Below are 16,107 nucleotides of genomic sequence, written 5' to 3'. Positions count from 1 at the left end.
TGGACCCATTTGACCTTGATGCAGATATGTTTGAACATATTCAGCATTTTAAACAACTGAGTCACTTAAATTTATCATATAATTTAGGATGAACAATTAATATCAGGGAAACTCAGACATACAGAATAATACTTTGTAGTCAGTGCCTTATCCATGTAAATTGGACATTTTTACCTCTTCTCACACTTATTGTTTAATTTTCTTTGTCCTTAAAAGGTTCTCAGACTGCAAATTTTTATTTTGGATTCATATGATCCTGAATACAAAGCCTAAATGATGAAACCTGTATTAGAATAAATTACTTGAAAATAACTTACCATGGTTTACCTTACCACATACTGCAAAAGTTTTGTTAAGCCGTTGTTGTCATTTGTAAGTTTTACTTTATTATGCAACTAGTTTCAGCATACCTAGTGAAAAATATTTGGTTAGAAATTATAAAAAAGTGCAGATTTTTGTGTGGAGAGCAAGGTGAAAATTGCAGAAAGATTGTGGATAAGATTTTCCAGTTGCCCTTTCATAAATGAATACAATATGATAACTCACAGCTGGCGAAGGAGTACCAGTTATGGGTATATGAGGAATTGGGATTTTTGGTTTATACAAAAATATCTGTTTCTGACCATGCCATTTCTAGATCCTGTTTTTAATTGCCCTTTAGATTAAGTAATTATTTACTGGAAACTATAACATAGTTTTTAGTTAAAATAAATAGATTAAGTGAAAATGTTGCTTACATATTGATATAAACAATTAAATGCAATCTAGTATTGTACTGCAAATCGTCTGTAAAACCAAGCTCATGGACTGAACCACTCATATAATACTCTGCCTGCTTTTCTTTATACAGAGTTAACAAAGTCGTCAAGGAAAACTGTTAGAAAGGATGTGGAAAAGAAAAAATCACAAGTGGGTATATTACTGTTTTAATGCTATGGAACTTAATGGAAGATGGATTTGTTTAGTTGCTGTTGTTTGTCTTTCAGCTTTTCCTGGTTAGGGGTTGCCACAGCAGAACTCCATTCCACTGATTGGCAGTATATTTTAACGAATGCCAAGGTGCCAGCTCATCATCCAACCTTCAATGAAGGCACGCCCATTTACGGATGTCTTTCGAATGCCCATCCAACAACGGGGAGGACATGCAGACTCCACACAGAAGGCACTCCCTACACTCCAGCCGAGAATTGAATGGTAGAACCTCTTGCTGTGAGGCAACAACGCAACCACTGCACCACCGCGACTCCTCTAAGATGGATTTGTTTAGTAATTTTGTAATTTAAGCTGTGATAGAATGTACATTTCAAAAGGAAAAAAAGAAAGTATAAAAGCATTGATCACAGAATATAGTCAAGTGAAACAGTTTGGGTTTTATTCATTGTTTAACCTGTTTACTGAGTGTTCTTCAAATTCATGTAGAAGGAGGTTAAAACACAGGTCCTACTGTGTTTTTCAGAAGACTATATACAAACACTCTATTTGAGTAACAGTTATTAATTATGTGTTACTGTTTGTTAAAGAAGGATACAGCATTGTACTCATTGCAAAGCCTTCTTTGAAGTTTTGTGTCCCCTGACCGGGTATCACATAGTCAGGGGCATCTCACTAGGATTATTAAATATCAGAATCCTACTTTTGGCTAAGCTTCAATCCAAATAACTGACCTTGGTCCTTAACAATGTTAGTAGGGTTCATTAGAGGCCATGATTAGCAAAGTTGGCATGATTAGCTTCACGGAAGCTTGAGTGAATTGAGGTCTACCAGGACCAGCAGCCATAGCCCCTAGAATAAGACCAATCGAGAAAAGAAGGCTCCAAGCAAAATTATTTGAGTCAAAGGGCCACATCAGAGGTACCAGAGTGAAGACTACTTGGGTGAAGGAAGTGTGTCTACCCTACCCAGCCTGCTGCTACTTCAGCTGTCATCAGATCAAGTGGTATAGTTAGATGATAGCGAAGAAAAGAGAAATACAGTGAGATTTAGAATATAGGCAGGACCCATCACAGAATTAACAGGTTCAGGTTACTTGCAGTGCAACAGAGAAATTCTTGGAGTCCTTCTTACAATCTTCACCTCAGATGATTATTTTGGCCTTTGTGCTCAGTCTGAATAATTCTTAAAATGCAACTGGAGATACATTTGAATTGTAAAGATCGAATGGTGGGCTCTATATTTTCTGATCACTACAACTGTTACCTATCAATTTACTGACTGGGTAATATATTAAACAACCATATGATGTTAGCATCTTAACAAATAAAAATGTATAAGAAAACCTGATCTAGATTAGTTGTATGCTTGCTCTCATTACTGGAAGATGGAATGTGTCCAACAAAGTTAAGGTTCCATAGTACTCAAAATTTGATCAGTCTGGTTGCAACAAAAGCAGTGAAATATAACCATAGTGGCAATACGGAGAACAATGACTGAGTCTGTGATCATAACCAGGATGTTAAGTGTTCATGACATGGTTATGAAGAAATTCACCTGCGTTATGAATGGAAATAATTCTTAGTAGTGTATGGAGCTTTACCTTCTCATATGTTCTATAAATGTCAGAAAGCCATAACACACTAACCACTGCCACACAGAGAGTGGCCATCTAAGAACAACAATGAGAGGGCAGTAAACACATCAGTCAAATTTAAAAAATGTTTCAGTGGAGCATTTAAGTTGGTTTAATTGTTTCTTGTTGGCCTTTTGCTGTGACTAATGAGCACTGTTAAGCACGAGACTAATGCTTAACAGTGCCAAGGGGATGCTTAACAATTGTTAAACACCTTTCTAACATCAGAAATGTGCCTAACAAGACTGTAATTCACCAGCTCCATAGCATAATCACAGCTAATATGCTTATGTTGCAAATAGAATCTCATCATGAAGTATATGATAACCACCACCAACAAATATAAGTTTTAGCCAAGTCTGATTTATTGCACTTTTGAACATAGAGATACTGTTTTACCTTTTATTGGTCAAAAATTATTAGAACTTTTGGACTAACACAAATTGTCATTGTTAGTTATCAAACCACTGAAAAAATAAACAAAAACCAAGGCCTTATGGGAAATTCTCTCATACAATGTTTTTTGCCCACTGTGCTCCCCTATTTAGTATAACCTACATACAACCTTGGAGTACGGTATATATTTCTAGTGAAATGGGATTAGACTGATGAGACTTTTAATGATAGTTAGCAAAGATAAGTATGGCTATGGGGTGATAAAGAGCTTCATCTTGTATTACAAGGTTTGATTTCTTCAGCCTCGTTTGCCTATTGCATGACTCTGAGCAAGTCATGCAAACAGACAGTGCTCCCAGACTTTTGTTGAAATAGGTCCCTTTGGATAAACCCATCATCACGGTAAACAAACATATTAAAAATAAATAAAATTAACACATAACATGAAAAAGGCACAGTGCATTTCAAATAATAAATACGATCAGCTTAGTCAGGTGCCTCATTCAGATATGTACAATCTCCAGTAAAAATAATAGTAATGCAAGGGATGCCTTAAAACTACAACCCTGTATGACAAAAAATATGTAGACATTGGCCAGAGAAATGTAAAGTCACAACAGCAATATCGTTAATTCAGTTGAGCAAACCAGTAGATATCCTAATGATGGCTGAACAGCTGACACTGAGTACACAAATTTGCAGCTTCAGGACTGCAAATGGAAATTTGTCTGAAAGAAGCATTTTATGTAGTGGGAAAGACCCCTCTTTTCTACACCACCACTCCCTAATACTTTTTTTATAATCACATTCAAGGACACAACTAGTAAGATAATATCATTCCTTAGTTTTTGAAAAAAAAAATAATTATTTATTTTCCCCCTTAAAAAGAAGCATTTGTCTTTCACTTTTATATAGCAGTTTTGGATCAGAAAAGAAACATTTCCTAAACATAGTCAAATTTGCCTGTCTTGAGTACTTGCTTTTCAAAAGATGGAATCACTTCCAAACTAGTGGTATTGATTCTTGTGTGCCTATTATCCAGAAGAGGCATTGCCCATTATATAATGCTTCATTCCTGAACCAGGTATTTCAGCTGGCACTAAGTATGTTTCCACCACAAAATCTGTGAAAAAAAAAATATATTTTTCTATAGGTATAATAAATAAACTGATGAATGACAATTTATCAGGAAGTTTAAACAGATAGCAGTGATGGGTGAGGGAGGAGTAGCTATTTTCATTTAGGAAGAATTTAAGTGTTATCAGATGTAAGGTTGTCTGATGTAATGAGGAGAGATGGATCACGTTATATGGTACTATAAATGCCTTTTACTGAAAATGGAACAATATGCACTAAACAGAAATAACCCTGAATTTATCAGGGTTTTTGTCAATGACTGGTGTAAGATTATAACTAAAAAAAAATCTATAAATCATATAACCTGAAGGGGCTTTAACTGCTTTGCTTCAATTTTTCCTTAAATCTAAATCTATAGCTCATTTTATCACCAAAAGCTTTGAAAGCACTCAAATAAAAAATGTTAAAGGGAAAGAATAGCTACACGGAGGGAGAGGAAAGGTCAACTCAAAAACTTTAATTTACAGGAAATATCCAATACACACAGGCTAGTAAACATGTTTATTATTAAGGGAGGCTTAGGGGATATGGTCTTTGATACCTCAATAAACAATAAATCAATTTCAGTTCAGCAGATCATACTACTATTTAATTAGTAATTAATTCTAACTCATAAAATAAAAATTACCATTGAATGTAGGCATGTGGAAAAATGAAGAGAACACAAAAACTGTTAGAAATCCTTTTAAACTATAGAAGAGAACATTAATGAATTTAAAAATATAGGTCTTATTTGGTGGGGTACTATAAAAGTGACAACGAGGGCAAAATAATGTTTGAGAAAAGTAAAACAAGAAGATCAAAGGAAAATAAAAAATAGCCTTTGATTTACAAATGATACAGGTAAATTTAGATGACGCTGTGCACTTAACTGATGCTATATTACAAAAATAACAAATAGTCAAAATAAAACAAAATACAAATAAATGAATAAAATCCTACTTAGATAATGTGACTCTAACAGGAGCAGGGACAGATGGTTTATCTTAAGATGATTATCGGTGGATACAGGAACAAAAGAATGCCAAATATTTAGCATGAAGAATTGGAAATATAGTACACCAATACCATATGTTAGGTCTAAAAGTTGTGAAATGTTATTTTATTTTCAGAATATGAAATTAAATAAAAGGTTTTAAAAGAGTCAACATTTATAATGGCTCCAACATTTAGAATATTCAAACATGAAAATTGCACTGCAATAGTTTAGATATTATAAATTTATGTCAAGGAAATGTCAGATGTTTAGTGACCATAATAACTCCAGCAGATGTGAAAATGGCATTTAAAAAGACAAAGAAAATTGAAATGGTGGATCCAGATAGCTTTTCTGGTAACGCAGATGGGATAACGCCCTAACTATGACCCAGGTACAAGTTTAATTATCAAATCAGGAGTTTGACAGTGCTGGTAGAAAGAATGACTGTGCCCATCATAGAAGGACAGGATGGAGACAGTCATGGGCTGCAGCAGTCCTCCGATGGAAGGAAGCAGGTCTATGGTCTTTAACAGACAAAAAACAGTAGAGTCACAGTCCAACACCAAATGAAAGTTCAACCGTTTATTTAGCGCTTTCGTCAGCAACATCAGATGACTTTCTCAGAATACATTACCCACATCGCATCATGGTATTTGAACTAAAAATCAATCACATGTCAATTACCAGGACTTTTGACTTAAAAACACAGTACCTAAAAATAACAAAATAATAGAACATTTCTTAAAACTATCACATATTATTGCATAGTGAAAACTTGATAAACTCTACCACATAAAACACACTATACAAATGATGTACAAAACTCTATAACATACTTGATACCATAACCCATACCCCCCTATTATAAATGAAAACAGAATAAAGCTTGAGAAACTCCATAAAAACACAATCCCCAAGACGACCTTGATCTGAATCCAATTGTGTATCAACCAACATACGTACGTAACTTCAAAAAACTACTAAGACTTACACTATCATTAAGACCAGGTGGGCTAGTGGCATTGAGCTTAATTTGCCACCACAATTCCCTAAAATTGAGAAATTCCTCCCAAGGATCCCCCCCAAGGATCCAGTGCCACTTTTTCAACAACTAAAAACCTGAAATTATGCTCAGGAAACTGCACTACATGTTTGTAAAGGGCACTATTAGGATTCGCAATTTTTATATCCCTGATGTGCTCATATATCCCCTCCTTGAGACTCCTCTTGGCCTTTCCAATATAAAATCCAGGACAATGACAACACACAGCAGCATATACCACCCCCTTCGTAATACACAAAAAATTACCCTGTGCTCTAATCTTTATGACATTGATACACATACTGTCCATAGTAACAATAAAGGGACACTGTGTGCAAAAACACAGGCCTTTGTACCCCTACCCTGTTGTTGTCCAGCAAAATTCATACTTTGGAATAATTCCTTGAGGGACATTCCCTGCCTAAAAATAACACTGGGTTGCTTTCCCAATTTTTCTAGGATGTCAGCTTGGCTATTAAAAACAATCCAATTCTTCCTTAAGATATCAAAAATAGCACTATGGTCAACAGAAAACCGCGTAACAAAAGACAACATTGAAAATTCCAAAGACGTCCCTTTTTCAAAACCTTCATATACAACCTGATTTTCAGAGTTGCTCAGTAGGCACTCATTGTCCTTGCTTAATAATGGACAGAAATTACCTGCAGCTCGCTTAGAACAAACCTCAGCAAAAATCTTAACAATCAACTTAGTTGGATACCTTCTTGCTTCCAACATTTCCTTCATTAATTTACTCTGGTCATGAAAATCTATGTCTTTAGTAACCATACAGGAGATATGTACATATTGCCCTTTGATAAGGCCCTTCTTAACATGCTTGGAATGACTACTATGATAGTGCAGCAAACTATTGCTATATGTAGGCTTTCTATACAAATTACTGACCAAACAGTTGTTCCCAAAGTCCTTAGATACTAAAACGTCTAAATAGCTGATAATATCCTTATTATACTCATGTGAGAACTTAAGAAAATCAGTAGTACTGTTAATGAATTTCAAAAATTCTTCTACTTCCATCTCATCCCCCTTCCATATAAAAAACAAATTGTCAATATAATGCAAATACAAATTCCATGAACCAATGAATGAAGAATTGAAAAGGAATTTGCATTCCCACATGAGCATAATAATATTGGCAAAAATGGGGGCACAACATGCCCCCATCGCAACCCCTGTTTGTTGCATGAAAAACTGTCCCTCAAAAAAGACAAAATTATATTTTAAAACTAATTCCATGAGTGTTACTAAGACTGACACATCGTTGTTGCTAAATCTATTTGAATCAAAAAGAAACTCTTCAAACCATTCTAGCCTGAGAGTATGTCGAATGACGTTAAACAAATTCACAACATCAGTTGTCAAAAGTGAGATACCCGTGTCAACTGCCATTTCATTAAATTTTCTCAAAAAATTCCATGAATCAATACATATATGCTGTGCATCCTTCAAAACAGTTTTCAGCTTAATATCAACATATCTGTCAATAAAGAGGTCCATGGTCTTCACGAATGGAGCATGGATTTTGCACACCAAGCCACCAATTAGTGGTAGCCTTTATCAAGCAAGTACATGGGAGTGTATACTAATATAAGGTAAAGCATAATGAATTCCACTGTGATGTGAGCCCTACCATTCAAGACTAGGGGTTAGGCCAATAAAAAAATGTCCTCATTGCAGGGTTACCAAAGCAGTCACAAGCACTCTTCATGGTTGCCTAAATGACAGCCACCCTGGGTGGCTCACTGAAATGGGTTTGAGTCTAACTAGAAAGTCATGAGTGTCAGAAGGCATGGAAGCAAAAAGCATAAGAAAAATAGTGAATTCAAATGGTTTTCCTATCAAATTATATAAATGGAGAGGCTGACAGCTATATGACTTGCTAGTTAAACTGATTAATATAATTAGAAGCAGAGTTGTAAATTCAATGAAAATGATTGGAATAATATTTTTCCAAAAATAAAAACAGTACCAAAGATCTAGCACACTACAGGACAATTTCATTATTAAATACAGGCATTAGTTATTATATTTTGTGAAAGTGCAAGCCAAAAGATTAGATAGTATCTTACTTAAATAGATTTAAAAAAGAATCAATATTAATTCATAGCAGATAAAGTATAGATAACTACTGGCCTTTAGCTACTTTTTAATCTGAAAATGGGAAAAAAATGATATTTATGCAGGCATTATTTTTATTTGACATCAGAAAAGCATTGGATAAGCTCGACTGCAAATTCATATTTTAAGTGCCGAAAAATAGAAACTGCTGACAGTTTGCTGGCTTCGTTAAAAGTGGTTTACAAGGTACAACAAAAAGGTTTATCAAATAATAAAGAGTGACAGCGATAGCAAACCAGGTTGTCTGTTGTCACCGACATTACTTATACTAGTTACTGAAACCTTGCTTTAAAAGTCAGAAAAGCACTAGTGAAGTTTTTTCAGGAATGAAAATGTAAGTCCTCATTTAGATTATTTGCTAATGATCCTTTCAACCCTTCTTAGACATCACTTACCTACCATCCCATACCTTTTTAATTGAACAAATTTGTACCACTAACTGTTACAGCACTATAGCTTCTAGTCTAGTCTATTTTGTATGTTCTCTCTAGATTTATTCAAAAAACATACCTCTGGCAGCCATCCTTTCCACAAAAAGTACTCCCTGAACCTATAAGTAGAAATATATAGCAGTCCTCACATCTTCATTACCATCACTATATAACACTCTGTGGTGATGTCCACCCAAACCCAGACCCTTTCTAACTGAGTCAAAACTCTCCATCTAACTCATTTACCACTACAAAAACAATCTTACCCTGTCAAGTGGACTTGTTTAACATGAATATCCATAGCATTTGCAACAAGCTACCTGCATGTCACTTCTTCTTCTTTCGGCTTTTTCCCAGTTGAGGGTCACCATAGCAGATTACCTGTCCACTCATGATTGGCAGTAGAGTTTTACGGTGTCGAGTTGCCAGCCCGGCACCCAACCTTCCACAGAAGGTGCACACACTCCCACACTCATGCCTAGGGCCAATTTAGACTATCCAATCCACCTACAGCATGTCTTTGGGATGTGGGAGGAAACTGGAGCACCAGGAGGAAACCCACGTGACCACATGGAGGACATGCAGACTCCACACAGAAGGCACCCCAGCCAAGGATCGAACCAGAGAACCTTTTGCTGTGAGGTGGAAATGCTAACCGCTGCACCACCGCGGCTACCCAAACTACCTGAATGTTACTACTGGATATCTAATCATTCTGTTGATACCGTTGTAGTAACATAAACATGGCTTATGCTTGACATGAAGGAGACATAATTCTTGCCACCAGGATATAATTAGATTAGATAAAAAATAAAAGGGATGTTGGAGTGGCCATAATCTACCAAAACACCCTCAACCTCTTTCTCTCTCTCTCTCTCTCTCTCTCTCTCTACCCTCACAGCACACTCACTCTAAAAATGCAGACATCTTGATTTCTTTACTGAAGATCAATAAATACAAAACATCTGTGTATAATCGGTACATGCATTCCTCATAGAAACAATACAGATACTGAAGAAGAATTTTTGTCATGGACTTCATCATTCACAATGGAAACACTGCACAATAAAGCCCATGTCATGTCAATAAACTCACTACCTATCACACACCATCTCCCCCTACCCATTATAACTAAACTAGTAATAAAAAATCCACCACAAATTGGTTACTTAACAACACCCCAGTTCATCCCAGTCAACATCAGCTCCATTGGTGCTTTCTTTGATACACTAAGCAACCATCTACCAACCTTTGCAATAGGAAATCATAGTATTCCACACAAACAACACTACTATAAAATTGTGCACAAGCTGTCTGCCTTCCAAAAGATGATCTCATCTGCAGCTTAAAATCCATCAATTTTAATCTCTTACAAACATTACCATTAGACAAATATTTTTCATTTGTCATTACTTCTTTCCTACATATCCTAAATGCTCTCTCTTTCCACAGATGACCAAAAGGCTAAAAGCTAATCCTGCACCTTGGCTATCCTTACAAACTAAAATATGGATGCAACAAAGGAAATAAGATCTCCAAACCTTTAAACGTCTTAGAAAGCTAACCAAAAACAAACAACTGGATAAAATATATTATGCTAATATCCAAAACTCTTCTCAAAACAATTCCAAAGTTTTCTGGTGCTCTATTAATAATCTGTTAAACCATGGGCAAGCATCTCAACCAGCCCCTTCACTAAACTTGCAAAATGAAATATTGCCTCGCAATTTATTACACATTTCATTCAATCTGTCACCAACCTCTTAAAAAAAAACCAAACCCTCCTCTACACTCTTTCTCTGTAAATCCCATAAATCAAACCACAACTTCCTCCTTTCAGCCCAATCCAACCTCTACCATAAAAAAAACTAAATTGGAAACCTATCAGCATTGTCACTAATAACCTTACAGCTGAATACATGAAAACTGCAGCCGAAGCCATAGCTTATCCTGTCGCTATACTAATGCACTGCTGTATTAGTTAAACTATGTCTCTAACCTTTGGAAAATGTAATATAACATAATATAATATAATATGATGTAATATAATATAATATAATACAATATAATATAATGTAATATAATGTAATATAATATAATATAATATAAGATAATATAATGTAATATAATACAATATAATATAATATAATGTAATATAATATACTATAATATGATGTAATATAATATAATATAATACAATATAATATAATATAATATAATATAATATAAGATAATATAATGTAATATAATATAATATAATATGATATAATGTAATATAATATGTCCAACCATTACATAAAGGTGTCTACTCAGCCAAATTCATCAACTGTGGACCAATAGCCATTCCCTCCCATATCTAAAATATTAGGAAAATAAATTCAACTTATTCTTACTTGCCAATAACAACAACTCCTATCTACCACCTGACATAGATTTTGTTGCCTAATAATAGGTCTACTACTGCTCTCCACAGTTTTATCTCAACAATAAATCATAACAGGAATATTGATAACCTTACCTCTGCTATCTTCCTTGATCTAGCAAGGTCTTTTACATGGTTTCCCACATAACATTGCTCCAGCAACTATCCTCCATGGAACTGGATTTTAACTCTGTCTCTCTTGGTTTGAAAGCTACCTCTCTAGCACATATCAGGCAGTTACAAAGAATGACAGCTTCCTCCCTTTTCTCCCCTTATCAGTAGATGTTCCTCAAGACTTCACAATGTGGGTGACTGTACAATTTTTTGCAAATAGCACTGCCTTGAAAAGGTGCAATATCTTCCAAGTGGTTCCACTGAATGTCATTGATTTTTTTCATGGAACTTCCTGATTTATGTATTTAGTTTTATGAGATAATGTGGTTATATTCACTAAGAAAAGTCCAGGTACATTGTTAGATATCTTTATCCAACCAATTGTAAGCTGGATGCAGGATGAAACAAGCTTACTATACCTTAAAATAGAAGCTGTAGGTCCAGTTATTTACCAGGTGATAAAATCACTATAAAGGACAGGGATGTTACCATCATTATTTAAAGAGTCCTTTATAACCTCCATCCTAAAGAAACCAACTCTTGATCCACACTGTCTGGAGGCTTACTTAGGTTCATAGGTCAATACTAGGCTGTTAATCCAGAGGTCCATTAGTAGCCTAGCTACAGTACCCAAACTGTAGTTACCCATTTGGCAATGCTCATCTACACATAGTTTTGAACCCTTTCCATAAGGGCTGGAGGGACCAGACCTGATGTGTTATTCACTACTCTCCATCCTTTCAACCAGGTTATACTTAAAGATGGTCAGGAAGCTACTTTGCTTTACATTCACAGGGGATCTAGTCCACAAAAGATGAATTATCTGGGATACATAGCTCTCTCTCAAGCAGGTCCTATTTATGTTTTGGTGGAAGTTAGGATCTCTAGAGTAGGTGTTGATGGTATTATTAGACCATCTTTTTGTCTAAACTTCTTTTTATTAGCATCAGTAGAACAACTCATAAAAAGTCTGACCAGTTTACATTAATTCAGTTTTTTAACTTTATTGTAGATATTGTCAATGTATAAAATGTTGCTTCAATATATCTTTCTTTTTAATATTTTAATGTGTATTACACATACATTTCCTATTATTAGTAAATATAATTTGAAATTATTTTATGAAATAATACTTTACAACATTTTTCAATATATGTCTGGAAATTTTTAAACACAGCCTGACTGTGAAAATAATATGCCATTTCCAGAAATAAAGCTTGTATAGTTACAAAGATACAATAGAAAAGTTTGGACTTCTATAGTATGCCTTTAGCAAATATTATATTTGTGACTTGTTTTTACTGTATATGTTTTCATGTATTTCTTTTCTTTTCTTTTTCCACAGAAAAATGGGGTGGTTAAGAAAACTAAGCCAGCTAACTGCGCTGAAACATGGGATAACTGTAAAGTGCATTCTGTTCCCTGCTGCAACCCTTGTGCCTACTGTCAATGCCGTCTCTTGAGAACAATTTGCTTCTGCAAAATGACTAACCCTAACTGCTAGGGTAAGAAGCAGTTTGAACCAAAAGATCTTCTCCACATCTTCCACTTTATCAATTTCTCTAGAACTTCAGATCCTCTGTCAAAGAGAAATGTTAGTCTTTGGCTAGACAGTAAGCCATTGAAGAAATTATGTGAAATTGTTATTAATGGTTAAAAAGCTTCAGTTTTGTTACATTCCTTGAGACATTCAGCAAAGAAAAATATTAACAAGAGCTTTTCAAAACTCAGATAGAAATGTTCTGCTTTAGCCTGACCGCCGAAGTGAGTGTGTCATATTGCTGTATTCCAAAAACTAAAACATCAGGATAAATCTTTGATCATTGAATATACATTTTTCTAGAACTTTGTTAGAAGGTCACAGCAAGTTGTCTTATTACTTCTGATGACCAAGGCTACTGTAGCCCATGTATAAATAAGCCAAACAGAGTTCATACCCAGCCAAATTTATTTACAGAGGGGACACAAAAGTCCTAAATAAATTGCTGTGTGAATGTTAATGATTTAATCTAGTTAGCCAGTGGAAGATACAATTCAGATAAAACATTTTTTTTCTGGAAAAATAACTAGATACATCCAACAATACTCTGTGCTTGTCTACAGCAAGGCTACCTACTCAGACCCCAAGAAAATGGCCACTTTCTCAGCTGATAAATGTAGTGTTAACTTCCTGTCGCCCAACCATATAGCTCTTCCCCTGATCCCGCTTCCCTGCCTTCCCTCAAAACAGTATGGATAAAGTCCTTACAGGCCTAACCAAAACATAGAATACCAAATACATGGGCCTCAACAATGTACCAAATACTGTCTATCTGAGCCTCTTCTTAACATATTTAACCTCAGCTTCTCATCAGATTGTGTAACTAATACTTGGAGAACAGCTACAATGACATCATCACAGAGTCAGTCTTATTGTGATCCAGGCATCTACAGACCCTTTAGTCTCACCCATCCTACAAGCAAGGCTAAAAATGTATCATTTCTGGGCTCATTAAACTAGATAAAGAAAATCTCCAAGCCATGAAAACAAACCAATCTGGCTTTGTCAAAGGCAGGTCGTGTGAAAACAAACCAATCCGGCTTTGTCAAAGGCAGATCGTGTGAAAACAAACCAATCCGGCTTTGTCAAAGGCAGATCGTGTGAAAACAAACCAATCCGGCCTTGTCAAAGGCAGATCATGTCCACTTTACCTTGTTAGCTTCTGTGAAAAAGTCACATATGGAGAATGTTCATTCAGTACATACTGCTGTCCTTTGGCTACCTAACTTTCTTGATTATTGAAAATTGGGTGCCATTGCTTTTCTGACCGTGGATATTCAGTTACTCCAATAAGGGCTAGATCATGCCTATACTTGGTGTAAAGACAACAATCTCATATTAAATGCCATAAAAGGCAGTGTAGTCCTATTTAGGGAATTAAATGTTTAAATATTCAATTATATGAACAATACACCATTCCAAACCAATACAATCAGAAGCCTGGCTACATATGTTGGCAACCCATAGTTTTTTGATCATCATGTCTCCTCAATAACTCAGAAAAACCTTCTATTGTCTGGCTCATGACAAAATGTTAACATTTCACCCTCAGACTTTCTAAAAGAATTCTCCAGCTTAACTTTCACTTGCCACATAACCAGCACAGCCACTCACAATGACCCACCACTCAGCCAGCACAGCCACTCACAATGACCACACCCCTGATTATCTTTTTCCATTCAGTTTCAATAAAGTCACAGAGAAATAAATTACCCTTAGCTGAGCAAATCCTTATTGACTCTACGACTGCCCTTGGCAGCTTGTGTCCTTAGTTTCTGCACTACTCTAGCGACTCCATTTTTACTACCATGAAACACATCTTTAATCTCAGCTTTAACCAACAACTTTACCACAATATGGAAAAAAGTTTTGTTAGAACCTACATTGACCAACCTCTTCAAACCCATCTCAATACTCTCAACTTTGGGCAAAACCAAACAATGCAGTACCCCAGCTAATTCAAAATAAACCTTGATAATTGGAAGGGTGGCTATAAATTCTCCCCAGAGTTATATTGCATGGCCCTCTTGCACTAAGGAGGAAATCTCTGTTAAATTATTTTACGCACATGCGCATTCAGTTCAACAAACAATGGTCTTAGTGACTGATTGTCTAGTATCCACCTATGAGCCTACGAACATAGCATAAGCTATGTGCTTCATTTCTTAAATAGCACCACAGGCAGGACACAATTTAGAATACTACTAATTATTAATTATCATATGCATTTTTCCTGTAATTGCATGGTACAATGTCATTTTCCCTAGGCAGGTATGAAGGTACCCAGTGGAGTAAATAATGACTACCATCACACACAAAGTTACTGCATTTATGCTTCACTCTCTCTTAGTGAGAAGTGACTTCTTTATTTCATTTGATAAACATATCCTCAGCAGCATGGCTTTATCTGTATCTGTAATCGGATTAATATGCATATCTACTGTCAGTATTTTGGGGATTTTGATTATATATCTCCTGCATATTATTATTCTAAAATGTATATATTAATGCTATAAAATCCTTGCCAGTATATGTTTCCTTTGTCATTTATTTCATGAATATGACTCTCTGCTGAATAGCCTGCAGCATTTAGTCAATCTCATCCACAAATGTCAGAACTGAACATAGCAGTCAAGGAATAGTTTCAGCAGTTATGAAGAAAAAATAAAACTTGTTCTTGTGACTATTAAAATAAATGCTATGTTTACTGTGTAATATCTGTAACAAGAACTCTGTAGTGACCTATTCATAAACTAGCATATTACCAGCAACTGTGCAGACAAAATGATTTAGTTAATTTAAATATTACACACTAGATTTAAAATGATACAACTAATTACATTTAACTGAAATCACAAATTATTTTAGATAACTGGGTGACAGAGCAATTACCAGTGACAAACTCATCAATTCACATTTTGTTGTCCACTTATCCATTAACACCTGATTTTGATCAATCAAGTTTTGAGAAAAGTGAATTGCAGACGAATGCATATAATGCCAAAACACTTCTAAGTAAATTATGTTTAGATTTATTTGGTTGGTTAATTATATTACTTGGGCTCAGGAAAAGACAATCTGACTGCCCCTGACATACACACCCACACACACCCACACACACCCACACGCACACACACACGCGCACACACACACACACACACACACACACACACACACACACACACACACACACACACACACACACACATTCACACTCATAAAATAACTACAGAATAAAAAATAAATCTTGCAATTCGTAACGTACAATAGCATACACTGAGATGTTCCCTGAACAGCTATTACTATATCTCCAAGCTTGTAAAGCAGTTACTGTTTGAACT

General features: G+C 35.4%; 1 protein-coding gene across 1 annotated transcript in view; it reads left to right on the top strand.

Annotated features, from left to right (window-relative positions):
- The window catches only part of LOC122817089 (agouti signaling protein), a 465,337-nt gene extending 450,041 nt beyond the window's left edge, over positions 1–15,296 (top strand). The window contains exons 3-4 of the mRNA XM_044090250.1: positions 851–909; positions 12,572–15,296. Coding sequence (XP_043946185.1) covers positions 851–909; positions 12,572–12,730 — 218 coding nt within the window. The 3' untranslated portion in view covers positions 12,731–15,296. The remainder of the gene's footprint in view (positions 1–850; positions 910–12,571) is intronic.
- Positions 15,297–16,107: the final 811 nt, after the last annotated feature.

Source organism: Protopterus annectens, chromosome 12.part0, assembly GCF_019279795.1.
Source record: "Protopterus annectens isolate FY-2018-M chromosome 12.part0, PAN1.0, whole genome shotgun sequence".
Classification (NCBI taxonomy): Eukaryota; Metazoa; Chordata; order Ceratodontiformes; family Protopteridae; genus Protopterus; species Protopterus annectens.
The sequence above is the reverse complement of the archived record's forward strand: the minus strand, read 5'-3'. Positions and strand labels throughout refer to the sequence as shown.